The following is a 16,852-nucleotide window of genomic DNA, read 5'->3' on the forward strand; positions in this document are numbered from 1 at the left end:
ATTAGAAGATGTATTTCAAGAGCACTGCTATCCAGTGCCTGAAGACTCCTTGTTTCTAGGTTTTTTAATTGCAAAGTGATATCTTTTCGCTATGAAAATAGTCAAGAGGAAATTTCTTGACAAAGACTACAAAGATATTCTGTAATGCCGTAAGCATTGCAATACCACAGCTGCAAACTACACATTGCCTCTGTTCCTCTCCTTGTCAAAATAGCTTGTCTCCCTCGGGACTGTTCTGAAAACTGATTAATTTCTTTACGCATAATATCAGAGCATTTATAGACATAATATTGTAGCAGGGGACATCTATATTGTGAAAAGCAGCTTTGTAGATAAATCTGTACTTTGCAACCCCTTCTTTCAACATTAACCTCCTTCCTCGCCCTCAAAATGAAAACAAATAAAAATTCATCAGTTTTTCTAAAAGTGCAAAGTTTCCAGAAAAGTATCTGCACCAAATGAAAACAGAAGGCTTTTTGGAAGTTATTCATGAGTGAAAAGATAACATTGTGACCTGCTCTAGCTGTTCTTTCCAAAGAATAAATGGGTTTGCTTCACCTACCTGTATCAGAAGTCAGCAAAGGTGGTGGAGGTCTCACGACTGGTGATGCAAACTTCCCGTGGGCGGGTGGTGTTGCTTTACCAATACGCAATTCAATTTTTTTAGGGCCTTGCTCCAAAATATCAATCTCCACAGGAATTCCCAGAGCACCAAACATCTCTCTGAATCGAGTGGCGGCATTTTTTGCCTCAGACAAGATTTCAAACTTGATGTAGATGTACTGGTCATCCTCACGATATGTCTGATGGTCGACCACCTCTATGTCGCCTTCATCTGCACTGACAAAGAGCTCTTCCTCCACATCAGAGATCTCTGTTGAGATCTTGGCCCTGAAGAGTCTATGAAGTCTCCTTCCTGCTTTACGGAAAGCATCATCCAGCTCGCTGCCCGACGAGCTCTCCGTCTCGCTGTCAGTGCTTTGTTTAACCCGCTTCTCCTTATGAAGAACCTGAGGTTCCTGAGTGCCAATAACCACCTTTGCACTGTGTGAAACCTTGCCAAATTTATTGGATGCCTCACAGGTGTATTTACCCGCATCTTTCCTGTCCAGGCCGGTGATAATCAAAGAGCAGGTCCCATCACTGTAATTGTCTATGTGATAGTAGCGACCATCTGAGAGCTCTTCCCCGTCTTTCAGCCAACGGACTTTCATATCGGTTTTGCTGTGGGCCACACACTCAAGGTGGAGAGTGCTTCCAGGCTCACCCGAGAAATCTTTGAAGGTCTCAGTAAACACGGGGCATTCTTGTTGCTTGATCTCTTTCCTGACTTTGTAGCCTTTAAAAGCAGCTTGGATCTTCACAGCAGCCTTGTTCATGGAAGGATCATCTAAATCTGGTGTTTCTGGTTCGGTTGGCTTAGCAGCTGGGGCAGCCGCAACAGTCTCCACATTGGATTTCTCCCACTGTTTCCATAATTTGCCTGTGGAGGTGGACTGAACCTTGCTAGTAACACTGACACTTGCCTTCCCAGCTTTCTTGAGGTAGTTTACTAGTGAAGGAGTCCCAGCTCTAGACTCATCATCTGAGCTTGTGAAAGAGAAATCTGCTTCTCCTGTCCTAGCCAGCTCATCACATGTGGAGTACTCCTCAGAGTAATAGTGAGACATCTCTGCTTCCTCCTTCCTCAGCTTCTGAAGCTTCTCATCCTCTTCAGGCACTTCGCTGATGGAATCCAAGGTGGGCTCCCGGCTCATCCGGCGTTTCTTGGCCAGGGCTTCCCACAGGAGGTGAAGATCTCCCTCCTGAGCAGCCTCAGGGGGCAAGCTGGGCTGGACGTGGCCATCCACCAGCTCTTCTGGCTGGCTAGCAGGGGCTTCTTCCCTGGCAATCTCTTTTAGCATTGTCACTGCAGGAACTGATGAGAATGAAATTGATAAGTTATTAACAGACAAAATCTGTGAATAAGCTTTGAGAGAGCACGTGGGAACGTTATTCTATTATATATATATATTAGAATGTTATTCTAAAGGCAGGAGAGTATCAGCAGCATTTAACTAAGCATTCTGTTGAGAACACAATGGGAATTTGATATAACTGGACATAGTCCTGGGCAGTTTGTTCTAGGTGACCCTGCTCCGAACAGGGGGATGGGACTACACCATCTTCAGAAGTCCTTTCCAACCTCAACTACCCTGTGATTCGATGCATTCATTTAAAACATGGCCAAGCAACAGCTTTTTTAGTCCTTGCACGTTTGAACCCAATAAATACATTTCTTCCCTTTTAAAATGTTGCAGTTGAGTGTTTAGTTAAGACTGCCAGTAGCACCTGGAAAGCTGTTCAGGCTCCTCCTGTTTCACAGCTAGACAGGACTTCACTGACTGTCTTGAACTGGCTCTAACGGGAGCAGGGACACCCAGCCCACATGGAGGTACGTGCCTGTTTAGACATGTCTAAGGCTGAAGGTTGTGACACACCCTCTGGGACACGTTGACTTGCCTCTGCATAGTGCCTGGTGCCTTTTGAGGTGCTCCAGGCTGTCTGGGAGATCCACCTGAGGTTCTCAGATACAACACAGGATCTATGAATGCTCTGTGTCCCTCTGGAGAAGGAGATGGAGGTCAGGAGTGATATCCTGAAGTGCCTCAATAGCACTAAAAGCCCACATGTGGGCCACTGAATCCCACCATAGGGGCACAACTCAGCTTCCTGAGCACTGGGACCCAAAGCCAGTTGGGGTGTCTAGGACAAGGGGCTGGCAGATACAATGCAGAATATATATACAAACGAGCCCTCACTTTCTGAAGTGGCAGCTGAAGGCCAGGCAGAATACCCTCAAGCATCTCAAAAGGTACCAGAAACCCACGTAGAGACAACAACTGTATCACACCTTAACTGTCTGACTCTGGAAAATCTGATCTGAGCAGCTCAGAGCTGTTAGGGATTTGGAAATATACTGGGCAATACCGAATAGGAAGATAACAGTTCTTTGTGAGTTGTTATCACAGCTTGTAAAATAAAACAAATTCCAGTCCAAGCTGTGGAGGTGCCCCTGGATGTCTATACAGAGAACTGATTTACATCACAGGAGCAAGCTCTCTGTACCTTCGAGACACAAGCTGGCAACAGATTTGACATCTGGAGAAACCATGCAGGTATAAGTGTCCTGGTCTTCAGGTTTAAATGAATGAATAATGAGTATCTGTTTTTTTCCATCAGAGAGGATCTCGTATCTCCCTCCAGCTTGTATTTTTTCTTTTCCTTTGAACCATGTCACAGTCTCTTGAGTTTCACTTGATAATCTGCACTCCAAGCGAGCCACCTCCCCTTCTAAGACTGATCCTCCCACCAAAGGCTGGGTGACTGTTACTGGAGGCTCTGGAATCACAAAAAAGTGAATTGATACAAAGAACATATCATAATCTGGCTTTAAGGCACTCTATAAAATATCCAAGCATCCCAGCCTTCATTTACAGATTCTTTAGCTGTTGTAGACAACTAACAGGGGAAAATAATGACGGGCAGCATCCATGGTTTTGCACTTCCAAAAATAAGATCAAAATAACTTTACAAGCTCTCTCAGCAGTGAAACCAGCTCCATTTAAATATATACATGCAAAAGTGGTTGCATTTTTTGAGTTCCTATATTTATTGGCTGATCTTCATTTACCCATCGCCAGCATTCAAGCAGTTCTACAGGTTCTGGAAGATCTTAATGTTTAGAAGTGAAGCAGTTCTGAAGTGAAACAAAAAAGCAGCAATAAAAAAAATAAAAAAAAGAAAAGAGATTATTAAAAGTGGCATTCATCCCAGTCTTGAAAGTAAATATGTGTGTGTGTGTGTGTGTAATGACGTTAGCTTAGGAAGAGTAAAAATTCTCAAAAAGCATGAAGACATTAAAAATAAAAATTCTCTTTATCTTTACTTTGGAAGGAGGCCTGCCAATGGCATGCTGTTTGTAAGACAGCGATACTCAAAATGAAGTGAGAAGAAACGCATCAAACAGGGAGACATTGACTGGGATGTAAAGCACACAGCTGAGTTCCAAAAGCAGCACGCTCCTGAGTGTCATCTGCCCCCTCTGCATGTCTCACCACGGGGAGGGAATCACTGCCCAAAATGCCTTGGGTTTGTTGTAGACAAAGTCAGCAAATGCAGAGTTATCAGGGTCCAGCACCAGCATCATTGTGTGTCTGAGCCTTAAGTAAAAGAGGATTTTTTTATTATTATTATTCTCACTTTGAGGGATTTGCCAGGCATTCAGCTATCACAGAAAGAGTTGCAAGAAAAGGAAGATTGAGGGAGGCTCTCCATCCCACTGTAGCTTCCAAAGTTTCACCAACAGACAGCAAAGAAAGAGTATACTCCAGCATTTCTTTGTGGGGGTTATTGAAAAAGATAAGCAAATAATATAACGAGAGAAAGATGGGTGAAGACGACAACACTGCCAATCCACTGCATCAGTACCAGGGTCTTGGTTACCCCAAACGCATTCCAGCATGCCCCTTTTGACTCATTCCATCCTAACTCCAGTGGAGAAGAAACTCATGGTGACTGCACAACACATGGATGCAGCGCAGGCTGCAAGGCAGCTTGATGCAGCTTGGAGAAAACAAGTGCTGAGTACTAACAACGCAGCAGGTTTTGTTCGCAGGAGCCCACAACAACTTTTCCAAGCTTTTTCTCCTCTACTGTGCTGGCAGCAAAGCACTGAAAGATGCTGCAGAGTGAACTCTGCCAGGAGATGCCTGGAACAGGTGAAGCAGGCATGCCATGCAAAACACAGGGTCCACAGCAGCTTGCAGTCCTCCATGGGGGCACCTCTCCATTCTCACCTAGCCACACCGTCTGAGGGAAGTGCACCGGCTCGCTGGCCCCAACTTTGTTTATAGCTGAGACACGGAATCTGTAGGGTTCACCTGGAGTGAGATCGTCCACCATAAACTCCGTTTTTTGAATAATGCCCTTGCTGCATGACTGCCAGCCAACCCCTGGGATTTTCCTCTCCACGTTGTAGCCTAGGATGTCACAACCACCATCGCTCAACGGCTTGTACCAAGACAGAGTTACAGAGTTGCTGTTCTTACTTAAAACTTCGGGTTCTTCAGGTGGATCAGGGTGGGCTGAAGGCACAACAGAGGTCCCGTGATGTACGACATGAGCAATAATGCTTTATACTAAAACAACCAAGAGCCTTCTACAAGCAATGAGAAGAAACGCAACGGATTTAGTGTTTGTCTTATTGAAAAGTTGAGTGGGTACGTGCCCATGACCATGAGACATACCTATGCACTGCTGAGTTTTCCTTTGTCTGCCCTGACCTACCCTGCTAATGACAAACATCTAATTTCCAGCTGTCATCTCACGTACTTAATGTCACATATTGTGATTTTTTCCTGCTGCTCTGTCCCACGCAGCTCAAAATAAAGATGATCTACACTGTCCATGTTATTAAGGCAATTAGCTTAAAAGTTTGGGTACATTTGGGCCTTGATAATTTTTTATTTCAGGTCTGGCCTTAATAGAAATCAAATTATTGTTGGACTACAGAGTAACTCTAGCAATTTAATGGCAAGTCACTCAATTTCTGTGTAATTGTTATATATGTCACAGCATGAGGCAGTAACAAATACATATATACCGGGAATGGTCTGGTGTTCTACCAGACTGGCTACTGATGATCACACTCAGTACATTGGAAAATGTTCCTCACTTAATTTACACTTTGGCTTAGAAAACAGAAATAATTCTTTTTGTCTTCAAGTTCAAGGCATTTGCCAAGTAAATGACCTGCTGCGACGTACCAATGCAACAAATTAAAGGCAAAACAGTCAACAGCCTGTTCTTTAATTCTGGACACTACAAATATAATATAAAAGCTTCTTTCCTCTATTTTCAGCCAAATTTCATACAGAATACCTGTCAACAGAAGGAGTTCATGACAACAGTATTTTGCGGTTCCCAAAATGCAGGCGCCCAAAATAAGATGACAGATTTAAAACAGTGTTAACCAATTTTTTGGTGGAAATGACCAGAATGTATCAGAGGTCTCTCAAGCCTCAGAAATCATTAGACAGACAGACTACCCATAAAAATTTAAAGAATGGATGGTTCATCAATCAGTGGCTCTTGAACATCTCAGCCACAACGTACAGCTGAAATACATCACATTATCTCATACCCATCACTGGGGTTGTGCTGGTGCAACCACTGCTGGGTGACCCTCCTATCCCGGTGTGGGAAGGAGCCAGACCTTGGGCGCTGGAATGGACATTGACAATTCATTGGTCTAATCTGCTCAATGAGGGAATTAGGGAACTGTCATCTTTTCTACTTGTGAAGTACTCCAAGACCTATTAACTCTTGTATCTCTGAAGTACAAGGTGTATGTTTCATGGATCCCACCCACAGGAAGATTTTAATAGGTAACTCATTAATCTGGCAAACTGGTTGCCCTGCACTTGAGCAGATCAGCAGATTTCAAATGGTTCTCTGCTGCCCGGGATAAATTTTCCACGTGCACTCTAGGTCAGCTCCCTCCCATGTCCATGTTTGCCGAGGGTGACGTTGAACTCTGAGTAAATTGGTTTCCACTAGGCTCCATGTTACATTTTACAAAAGACTGCAGCTAGAGAGGGCTGGTGAACATCTCTACCATCGCTAGCCTGGTATAATTTTCTCCTGATGAGGTGGACCATTTCTGGTCAAAGAACAAGTGGCCCAGTAGCACCTTCTCAGACCAAGAACACTAGCTTGGGACATGCAAGGCAAAGAGAAAAGAACCAGCATAAAGATTAGAAAATTCAATGCTCAATGCCAAAGTCTGAGATTTCAAGTGCTGCTGGGCCAGAATGACAGACACTTACCTAGCACAGATAACTTGGCTGATGCTATTGCTTCCCTGGAAGCAAAGGTCACCTCTCCAGAATGATGCGATTGGGCTTTTTTCAGAATAAGTTTGTACTTGTTTCCTTCTGCTTGCATCTCCCAGTCATCACCTGACTGGATCTCTGTGTCATTACTATACCAGGCAACTTCAGTAATTGGCACAGCTTCACTTAGAACACAGCTAAACGTAGCTTTCTCCCCTGGAGAGACTTCCACATCTGTGAGAGGCTGCAAGATCTGCAGGCGCCATCCTGTAGATAAAAACAGGCAACGAAGCCCTCAGTTACAGAAACAAACACAAGCAAAAGATTTTGTGAGTATCTACGCTGAAGCTCTGCACATTCAGACCTTGGAGACGAAGGAGATGATTGAAAGGGAGGTTGTGTGTAGCACTAGAACAGAAGGTATCATTGAGGACTGAAACTTTCCAAAACTTTCCTGAGCAAAAACCAGCCTAGCAATGTCTTTCACAGGTAGCAGAAAACCCTGATGGAGAAACGATGCTATGACCGAGGATGGCTGTTCATGTGAGGGGTTCTGATCCCTGCAGGCATCTCCAGGAATAACATACAATACAATGATGCAGAGATAATATTGTTGCTGATATAACTCACATGTCTAAAGCTCTGAAGTACCTATAAACACGACCCAACTCAAAACAATAACGACAACAAAAAAAGCAATCATAAAATATCATCCATTTGTTGTCTGGGAAGAAGATTTAGGTAAGAAGCAAGCAACAAATGCAACTTTTCCTCTGTGCTACTCATCATATTTTACTGGTTCATTTTCCCTTTCCAACCAGCCATTTCCGACTCCCCATGCAGGAGTGGCACAATTACCTTTCACCGTCAGGAAGGCTGAGCTCACTGCGTTGTTGCACATAAAAGTCACCCTGCAGCTGTCCTGGGGAGTTAGGTTCTTCAGCAGCAGCAGATGCCGGCGCCCATTTTCAAAGTAAACCATCTCAGTGTTTTCTGTAGTTTGGGCAGGTTCATCATCAATCAGCCAGTTGTAATTGTAGCACTCGGGCTTGGAAAGATAGCATTCAAACAGGGCTTCCCCTCCTTCCACCGCTTCCACGTTCTCCAAGCCCTGGACAATGCTGTTCTTGGCTGGCAAAGAAGGACAGCAGTATTAATCATTTGGCCATGCACATCTGTGTGGTAACCAGCCTTGGAGCGCTGAATGATTCCCACTGCTGGAAAGCTGATGGAAAGGTTGTGGATGTGATAAACGGTGCTTGTAAGTTTAATTGTTCATTTCAACCACGCTCTAACACAATACTATGTTAAAAAACATTTTACGTAGTGAGATTGTTTAAAAATAATAATAAACCTGACTTCTGTTTTTACAAATAAAGAAAAAAAAGTGTTGGTGTTTATATGAATTAGGCCAGTAGTCGATAGGAAGAGATAATTCAGGAAGATGAAGTATAATCAAATTCCTTCTGTCCCACAGCAGGTAACACTTCCCGCAGATCTCCCAGGCAGCACAATTATCATCATAATTAGGGAGATGCAAATCTACGGGTAGCTCACGATAATATCTTACTACCTCTACTTGCAAAGCAAATATGAGAGAATATTATTGCTAGCAAAGCTACAGCAACTGTCATCTGAGTTAACAAGTCTGCCTCTAGGAAACACACACAAAGTTAAAATCTGTGTTAACAGTACTGTGAACAGCAAATTTCTGAATTATTACAGCAGCTCTGTGATAACGTACTCAGTTTATTTTTGTATACATGTGTAGTGAATTGCGTAGTCAGAAACACACGTGTCTACACACTGCATTCGCCCGCCGAGTCATGCATCGGTTAGTTTTTGTATGTAAGCAATCAGCCTGATGCAAAATTAAACGTGGGCTGCTGCATGTGAATATAACGTGTGTTAGACCAGCTACACGGACAAATTACATGCACAACAGTGGGAACACACAGCTGAGTAAATACAGTTTACACAAATACCATACAATGGTCAGCATGATCTATAACATAAACCAATAATCTGAGACATTCCCGTTTAAATCTCTGAAACCATTTTCTGGCACTGTTTTAAGCAAAAATCCCAACAACTGAACAATTTTTGTAATAGCAAAAAAAAGTTACTAAAATAATTCAGATTTTTACAATATTCATGCTTATGAAAACTATAAGGAGTTTGTAAATCCTTGGAGAACATTTAATTTTGTTAGAACAAATCCAAGCTGTTTATTTGTGCTGGGTTCCCTAACTACAAAAAGCAGCCAACTACAGATCCTGCCTCCTCTGGGATGCTATTGGATTATGTTTATTATGGAAAGTATTTATCAATGTAGAAAATCTTATAATAAATAATGCCTTGCTTTTTTTAAGCAAGAAGGCATAATTGCCACAAATATTCAGAAAGCAATTCAGAACCATTGCTCTTGCTGATCAAGCTAACTCACGTGGTGACCAAAACCAGTAATTTCATACACAGCAGAAAAAAATAAGAAACATCAATATAAAATCCTAAATCTATTGTTAATATTTTTATTTACTCTTTCTCAGGCACCTCACAAATGCTGATGCCAATGAGAAGGTAATTCCTGAGTGATCAGTATTTGAAACAAATAAAATACCAAGCTACCTTAACTTAGCTGAAAATAAAATTAAATTCCACACTTTTGATTAGCTACTGGTTTTAGGGCACACTGTGTGTAAAAAGTACTCGATCAGGAGAAAAGTACTCTTACTATTCCTCTGGACCAACATTATATCTGTGATTTTACAGTAATTGAGCAGGACACATCCCATTGCACTGATGCTCCAGCTCACTGTAGAAGAGGTATGATGTATAAGTGGCATAGTAAGCGAGCAAGCTCCAGTGAAATGTTGCAGTTTCATATTCAACTCCCATTAATTCCCAACTACTTTTATCATCGTTGTCAGTACTGGAGTGAGCACCAAAGAGCCAGTATCTGATGCATCACTTATTGTGAGGTGCTGCCATGATTTTTCCACCTCTTTTATTTGGAACCCATGATAGTCTTCCTCTTTGGCTGGAAGACCTCACCTTGAACATCAAGTGTAGCCATCACTTTAGTGCCTTCAGCTTCACAAGAATAGATGCCAGTGTCTTCTGGTACCGTAGGTTTAATTTTTAGCATGCTTACATTCCAGTCCTGAATGATAATCACTCGCTGCCCATCTGCATGTATTTCCTGATCATTTTTCTTCCATATGGCGTGTACTGGCCTAGAATACTGGCATATGAACTCTGCTGTGCCATCTTCATCAACAGTTATATCCTGCATGGGACTGACCACTTCAATGGTTGGATCTGTTAACCAACACGTCAGGAAGGACATGCGTTAGTGGATCCTCATGGAAATCACGACTTAGAGATTTTTGACAAGCACAGAGCCTGTGCGGAGCAAGCAGAGTGACAATGCGAGCAGCAAGCTGACTGGGCACGCTGGGGATTAGCAGTTTAGTTAGTGCTTGTGTCAGCATCAAGCAGCATCGAAGCAAAACTGGTACATTAGAACAAAGCTATCACACTGGAAAATGGACCACCAGCAATTCAGGTTTGTGCTTTAACGGTCCTGAATATAAACTTCTGTGCAGAACATCTGGATTCCCTCCAGGCTTAGTTTTTCTCCCAGCATTGTTGAAATCTTCTAGACTAGGAAGCACTGGATGTGAAACACTTCTGCTTCCCAGAATGTGGCAGGAGCGCAAGTGTGAGAACAAGAGGACTGCAATGGCCAGGCTGCTGTGAGTGGATCCTGGTAAACTCTCAACCTCACGCAGCAACAGGAGAAGGCCAAAAACTCTACCAGAGGCTCCTTGTATGAGCAAACTGCAACCACTCATTGGAAAGAAATGCTGTACTCAAACACAAATAGTCACTCCTCTCCTGTGGTAGCGATGGCTACGCGTCGGGACGCACTGGCAGCATGAGGAGCAGAGGTCCAGGCGAACTGCAACAAAAAAGGTCACTTCCCAGGAGACAGGCACTTACTGTTTTTATTAACCATGTGTTCCTCTGCAGCAGAGACATAGTTTGGGGAAAAATATTATTTCCTTTACAGTAGCTAATCTAGAGATGCAGCATGAACCATCGCAATATCAGATGGAGAGCCCATAAAATGCTGAGAGCAGCTGGATATGCAGCTTCTCTGAAGAAGGTAAGCTCCACGAGGCTGCTTGTAAGCATCCAGTCTTCCTTTTAACATACTAGTTCTGCTTCCTGGGAAGCGGCACAGTAGGGCACAGTAAATATATGTCACCTCAAAATATTGTGAGTTTCCAAAGCAGTCAAGGAGTCCCTCCTGATATGTCAAACTGGACCACTTGCATGTAGCTGCAATATATACACTAAAAAGAAAATCCTCAAAGAAATCTGAAAATAGAAGTCTCTCTGCAACATCCTTCTCAGCAGAAATATGTCAACTTCCCCCCCAAAAATGACAGGGCTATGATGGGACCTAAAAAGATGACAGCCATAGAAAGATGACACATGTCCTTATCTTTCAGATAGTTGTACTGATCATAAGCCAGCCAGAATAAACTATGCTGGACCTCTGTCCAGAATGCTACTCTTGAACCAGTACATCAGGTCAAGGATTTGGGATGCTACTAGCAGATCTTGGTAAGCAAAGATAGTCTTGCAAATGTCTTTTGGAAACTTGTGGCAAGGCTTAATCCACTCTCTAAGGCTCCTCCTACCACTCTGTGTGACTGCACGTGTGTTTATGGGGAGGAGACATCAATGGCAAATCATGGAGATGGTTTTGTTACACCAGGACCGAAGAAACAAGAAGGGATCTGTGGAGCTGGGGAGTACAATACTGTCACCTTTCATAAGATGCAGACGTGCTTCTCACAGCAAGGATCACGTCTGGTCTTGGAGAAGGAAGGCATCCTCGTTCCACTGCCCCATTGCTCTTTGCCACTGCTAGGCTAAGACCTTGGTGGCCCTGCTCGCCCCCACAGGATGGGAGAAAGTTCCTCGGGACTTAGGAGCCAAGGTGTATAGTGGGGCCTGTAATTCCCACCCTGCCCAAAGGGGCTGGAAGAAGGTAGCAGCTCCTTCAACCTTTTCCATTTTACCTCCACCCATGTATGAAGGTGCCATCATGTTGGACCACTGAATGAAGGCACTTGTAGGGCGAGGATATTGTGAAGGCCCAACAAGAAAAGCTGTCATGACATGTCACTTATAGAATATATCCAGTTTCAAGCGTGCCTTAATACCAGGAGAATGGGAAGGAACAGAAACAACTTATTCCTTGACAAAGAACAAGCCGTGGATAGCAAGACAGACTGAAATACACCTAGTTCAAAAACATATCTATTTTTAAATTTCTGGACAAAATAAAGTACTTGAAATTGCTATTAATACAAACACAGTTAGAATTTTACTAGTGTTTGACCTTCCTATTAAATCAAGTGTTATTAAGCACAGTGTAACTGTGGTGTTTTCTAAATACCTTTCTCATCCTAATCCAATTATAGTCATGTACTACTGTGATTCAGGCTCACCTTAAAGAAATCTTGTCTTAATAGAAGCATAAAATATGCGCATACGTATGTATACTAGCATGAGCTGTGGGGTCAGACTAGATCTCCAGAGGTCCCTTCCAACATCAACGATGCTGTGATTCTGTGAAATCAAAACTTCTCAGGAGCCTATTATCTGACTGAGAAGAATACCTAACAATGCGTTTATTTTTAATATATGTTTTAGTCCCACAACAGGAGTTCTTTGCCTAGAGAGCTCAGAACCAGGTTCTGCCTCTGAAAATGTGAAAATCAAAACTGACACAAATGAACATGGGATTTGTGGGGTTTGCACAGGATGTTGTTGCTGCATCGTTCTGATACTAGGAAGAAGTGATTTGGCTTTTTAGCTCTGCAGAGTTAAATTTTCTGAATGTGCAAGGGACACATTATACAGAAAAGGAGACATCAGCTACTTACAACAACTAAATATTGTGGATCATTCCTTTTACGGTTGACAGCTATAGCATGGGGGTTGATCTGAATAAAGAACTTTTAACCCTTTATATCTCCATATACACAAATCCCTTTTCCAAGCGAGGAGTAAGTGTTACTTTTGTCTGAAAAACAACAGCTTTTCCCAGTTGCTATAGAAGGACTGGATGTGAAGGAGCTTGCTTTAATCAAGTCTGGAGCTCAGTGTTATTTGCGGTTTGTGGCTACCCTTACTAAATGAGAAGAATATCTATTCAACGGACCAGAAAGCTTTGCTAGTGCTGTGATGACCCATAATATTCCGGCAGTCAACACACGAGGCTCATTTTGTCACTGTATTACTGCAATGTCACATACCCTTTGGTTTCCAGGAACCATCAAGAGCCCAAAGGCTTGCCTTGGGAACACACTGGGCTCAGCACCAGTAGCCTCACTACAGAGCAGCACAGTGGTATATTTCCAGCTACATAATATTTTGTGGTATTATAAAAACATTTGAAGGGGGAATAAAAAAAAAAATAATCAGGTGCTACCACAGTGGTTTATATTCAGCTCTACTTTAGGCATCAGGTGAAAGCAGCAGCCCTGACCCTGCAACCCTTCCTCACCTGAACCACTGAAAAAAATCGATGTGGTTATACCTGTAAGACTTCTGGAGTCAGTATGTGCAACTTGCAGAAGTGGAGGGTTGCAGGACCCAGAAGAACTGTGAAGGGATTTAGTAAGGGTAGCCTGGAAGGCAGAAGCACTAGCGCACTGAGCAAGTCCAGAGTTGGCTGTGTGTTTCTTTCTAACAATGAAATACCTTTGACTAATAATTTAGCTGAAGATATAAGGGACCCAGCTCTGAAGGTGACAGTGCCCGAGTCATGGCACGCCACATCATTTAGGATTAAAGTGTGGATCATCCCGTCCTGCTCAGAGATTTCAGTCACAAAGTTGTTGTGAAGTGGAGTTCCATCGAGCCACCACTGCACGTTCTTCACACCCGGGTACGAGAGCTCGCAGGTGAACGTGGCTGACTCACCCGCAAAGACGTCTGTGTTCTTTAAACCAGAAACTATGACTGCTGCTTCTTCTGTATAACAGAGCAAGAGAAGGTGCCAAAGGAAAACAAAAGCATAAACATATACACATTGCTTCCTGCAGAACTAGCTCAAGCAACAGTGCAAGTTGTCCAGGAAAGTCAAATTCTGTGATGATATTCCAGGGAAAAAAAAAAAAAAAAAAAGAGCTAAAATTTTCTTTAGGAGATTTAGAAACCACCTTCGATCCTTCGCCCGCTTGCAAGCACAGTGTGTGTCTGCAGACACTGTTTCACTAGGAGGAGACTCTGCTCCGTGACCAGCCCATGACTGGCTCTCCTTTATGTTGCAGCCACCTGCACTGACATTGTACAAGGTGGGAGGGAGAGAGGCTGCTTAAGATTTAAATGTTTACTTAACAGTCCTTTAAAAGAGTAATAAGAATATCAACAAGGACAGAAGCCGTAATCAGTAATATCAAGAATTTCAGTACTTCTTACAACCATTGCTCCAAGCAAATAGTTTGTCAGCAGTACCGCCTTCTGCTACAGTACACAGTATGGTCACTACTTGGAACTACCTTCGCTTACAAACATTGGTCCAACCTCAGCCTGGAGGCAGGTGTTTGTATCTTTCCCAAAATCAGGAAAGAAATGAGTGGACTTTCAACTGTTTGCACCTGGGACAAGGTTGGCCAGTTAATGTCAAAGATTTTGGAATAAGACATCCAGGTGGCAGAATTGGAGCACTTCCACCGCTGTGCACCTTACCTTGCACATACACAGAACCTGTGGTGATCTCGTATCCGGTGCTACAGGTATAATCCCCGCAGTCATCGGGCTCGACGCCATGGATGATCAGCTCAGCAACGCTGCCTTTCAGCTTCATCTCGTACTTGTCACTGGGCTGAATGACCACCCCTCCTTTTCTCCACTCAACGGGAGCATCTGGCTTGGAGATCTCACAGTGCAAGACAGCTGTTCCCCCTTCCTCAGACTCCACGTTTTGCAGCTCTTTGTTAAACAGCACGGGCAGTACTGTGGTAGAGAGGCAACTGCATCAGTGACAGTGCTCAGAGGCAAGAAACTTGCTTGCAACTTCTCCAGCTTGGCAGTTCCCTTCTTTCCGAACCCCAACTTGCCTGCTGGCAATGCCAAGCCCAGAGCAGGACTCTGAGTTGTGCCATAACCAGATGCTCATGGGCATCAGCCACAGATACTGTGAGGTGTCCACTGCTGCTCCATAAAGGATTGCCATAGGTCACACGACCTTTAAGGGGCTTCATGTGGGCGTACTCACAATTTTCAGTATGAGAAGTTAAGAACACAACAGCACCAGTCACAGCATTTGGACCGTGAATTGCTGAAACCACACAGAGCAGGAGCTGGTTATGGTGGCTAAACTCAGGATTTAAAAGCATGAACTGGTTGCTCAAGTCAAAAGACACAGCACTTAGTTCTAAATTAATAAAATTATAAAATCCAAAAACAGCCAGTAGAAAAAGGCAAAGAGCCACAATTCTTGGGCCGTTCAGGCACCGACAGGTATAATGGCTCAATTTAACGTGGGCCTGCTCTAGGTATGGTGAAATACTCCAGCTGCTCATCGGCAGGTAGCAGGCAAGTTTTTGCCCTGTTCTTGTACATACCCTTCACGAGCAGCAGCTGTAGTTTTGCTCCCAGCCCTCCCCCTCAGTGGGACCAAAATTGCAACTGCAGAAATAGAATTAAAAGGCACTAAATTCTTCTTTGAAGAACAGACTGCAGATCAGACCCTTTCCTGCAGCTGTAATGCACAGATACAGAGCCCTAACGGTAATTCAGTGCTAAAACTTCCATATCACCTCCATGGAGGACAGCCACAGCCGTAACTTCTCTGCCTTCAAGCAAGGCTTCTCCTACCTTTAACTTGCAATGATGCAGTGGTCTGCTGATCCCCTGAGTCGCACGTATAATCACCAGCATCCTGAGCCTCAGCATCATAGATGAAAAGCTCAACACGCGTCCCCTCTTGCCGCATCTCATACTTGTCGCCTGGCTGCAGCACCGTGTCTCCTTTCCTCCACTCCACGTGTGCGCTGGGTCTCGTCAGCTCGCAGTGCAGCATGGCTGTGCCCCCTTCCCCCACCTCCTCATTTTTCAGCCAGTGTTTGAAAAGCGCGGGCAGGGCTTGACAAGGGGAACGGTGCAAAGAGGAAGAAACAGGTGAAGGAAAAATGGAAAATGGAGGAACGTTTTATTGTTAAGGTTATAAAAGGCAAGGCAACTGATAATGCAATCCATGAAGTTCACGGACGATTCCAGCTGCATTTACCTAAGGAGAGCTGCCACAGGCAGAGATGCCTTGGTACTATATATAGGGCTACAGCTTGAAATATCCTCACTACATAAAGAGGAGGAAGAGTGGGGAGAGGTGTTAAGCAGCAGGAAAAATTCCAGTTCTATAGGAGTGCATTTCACCCCCATATCCTGGACTTCGTTTCCCAAAGAATTCCCAGCTACACTGAATTTCTGAAGCTCAGGTGGGTTTTCATCCCCAAAATAAAATGACAGAATAGGATAAAAGCACTCAAAGAACATATACCTGCAGACCTGAGGCATCAGATAATACAGCCAGTGATCAATTACAGAATAATTAAGGCTGAAGGGACCTCTGGAGGTCCTCTGTGGATGGAGATTCCTCCACCCTTCTAGGTCCCAGTTCAACAGCCACCACCCTTTCACTGTGAAAAGTTGCTGGGTTTTTTTCCTAATTGGAATTTCTCTTGCTGCAGCTTGCACTTGTTGCCTCTCATCTGTTTACTGAGCACCCCAAGGAAAGTCTGTCTCTCTCCTTCTGTAGACCCCCATGGGGAAGCTGCAGACAGCAACGAGGTCCCCCCTCAACTTTTCTTTGCCAGGCTGAACAAACCCAGCTGCCCCTGCCTCTCCTTATACCTCCCATGCTCCAGCCCCCTGACCAACATAGTGAC

At 43.8% G+C, this 16,852-nt stretch overlaps 1 protein-coding gene across 1 annotated transcript in view; it reads right to left on the reverse strand.

Annotated features, from left to right (window-relative positions):
* OBSCN (obscurin, cytoskeletal calmodulin and titin-interacting RhoGEF) overlaps nt 1-16,852 on the reverse strand; it is a 184,266-nt gene that overhangs the window by 65,660 nt on the left and 101,754 nt on the right. Inside the window, exons 60-68 of the mRNA XM_055805894.1 lie at nt 15,783-16,049; nt 14,652-14,918; nt 13,662-13,934; nt 9,930-10,196; nt 7,734-8,006; nt 6,870-7,142; nt 4,839-5,126; nt 3,109-3,381; nt 563-1,918 (exon numbers count right to left, since the gene is read on the reverse strand). Of these exons, the coding sequence (XP_055661869.1) occupies nt 563-1,918; nt 3,109-3,381; nt 4,839-5,126; nt 6,870-7,142; nt 7,734-8,006; nt 9,930-10,196; nt 13,662-13,934; nt 14,652-14,918; nt 15,783-16,049 (3,537 nt within the window). The remainder of the gene's footprint in view (nt 1-562; nt 1,919-3,108; nt 3,382-4,838; nt 5,127-6,869; nt 7,143-7,733; nt 8,007-9,929; nt 10,197-13,661; nt 13,935-14,651; nt 14,919-15,782; nt 16,050-16,852) is intronic.

This window comes from Falco peregrinus, chromosome 5 (assembly GCF_023634155.1).
Source record: "Falco peregrinus isolate bFalPer1 chromosome 5, bFalPer1.pri, whole genome shotgun sequence".
Taxonomy (NCBI): domain Eukaryota; kingdom Metazoa; phylum Chordata; class Aves; order Falconiformes; family Falconidae; genus Falco; species Falco peregrinus.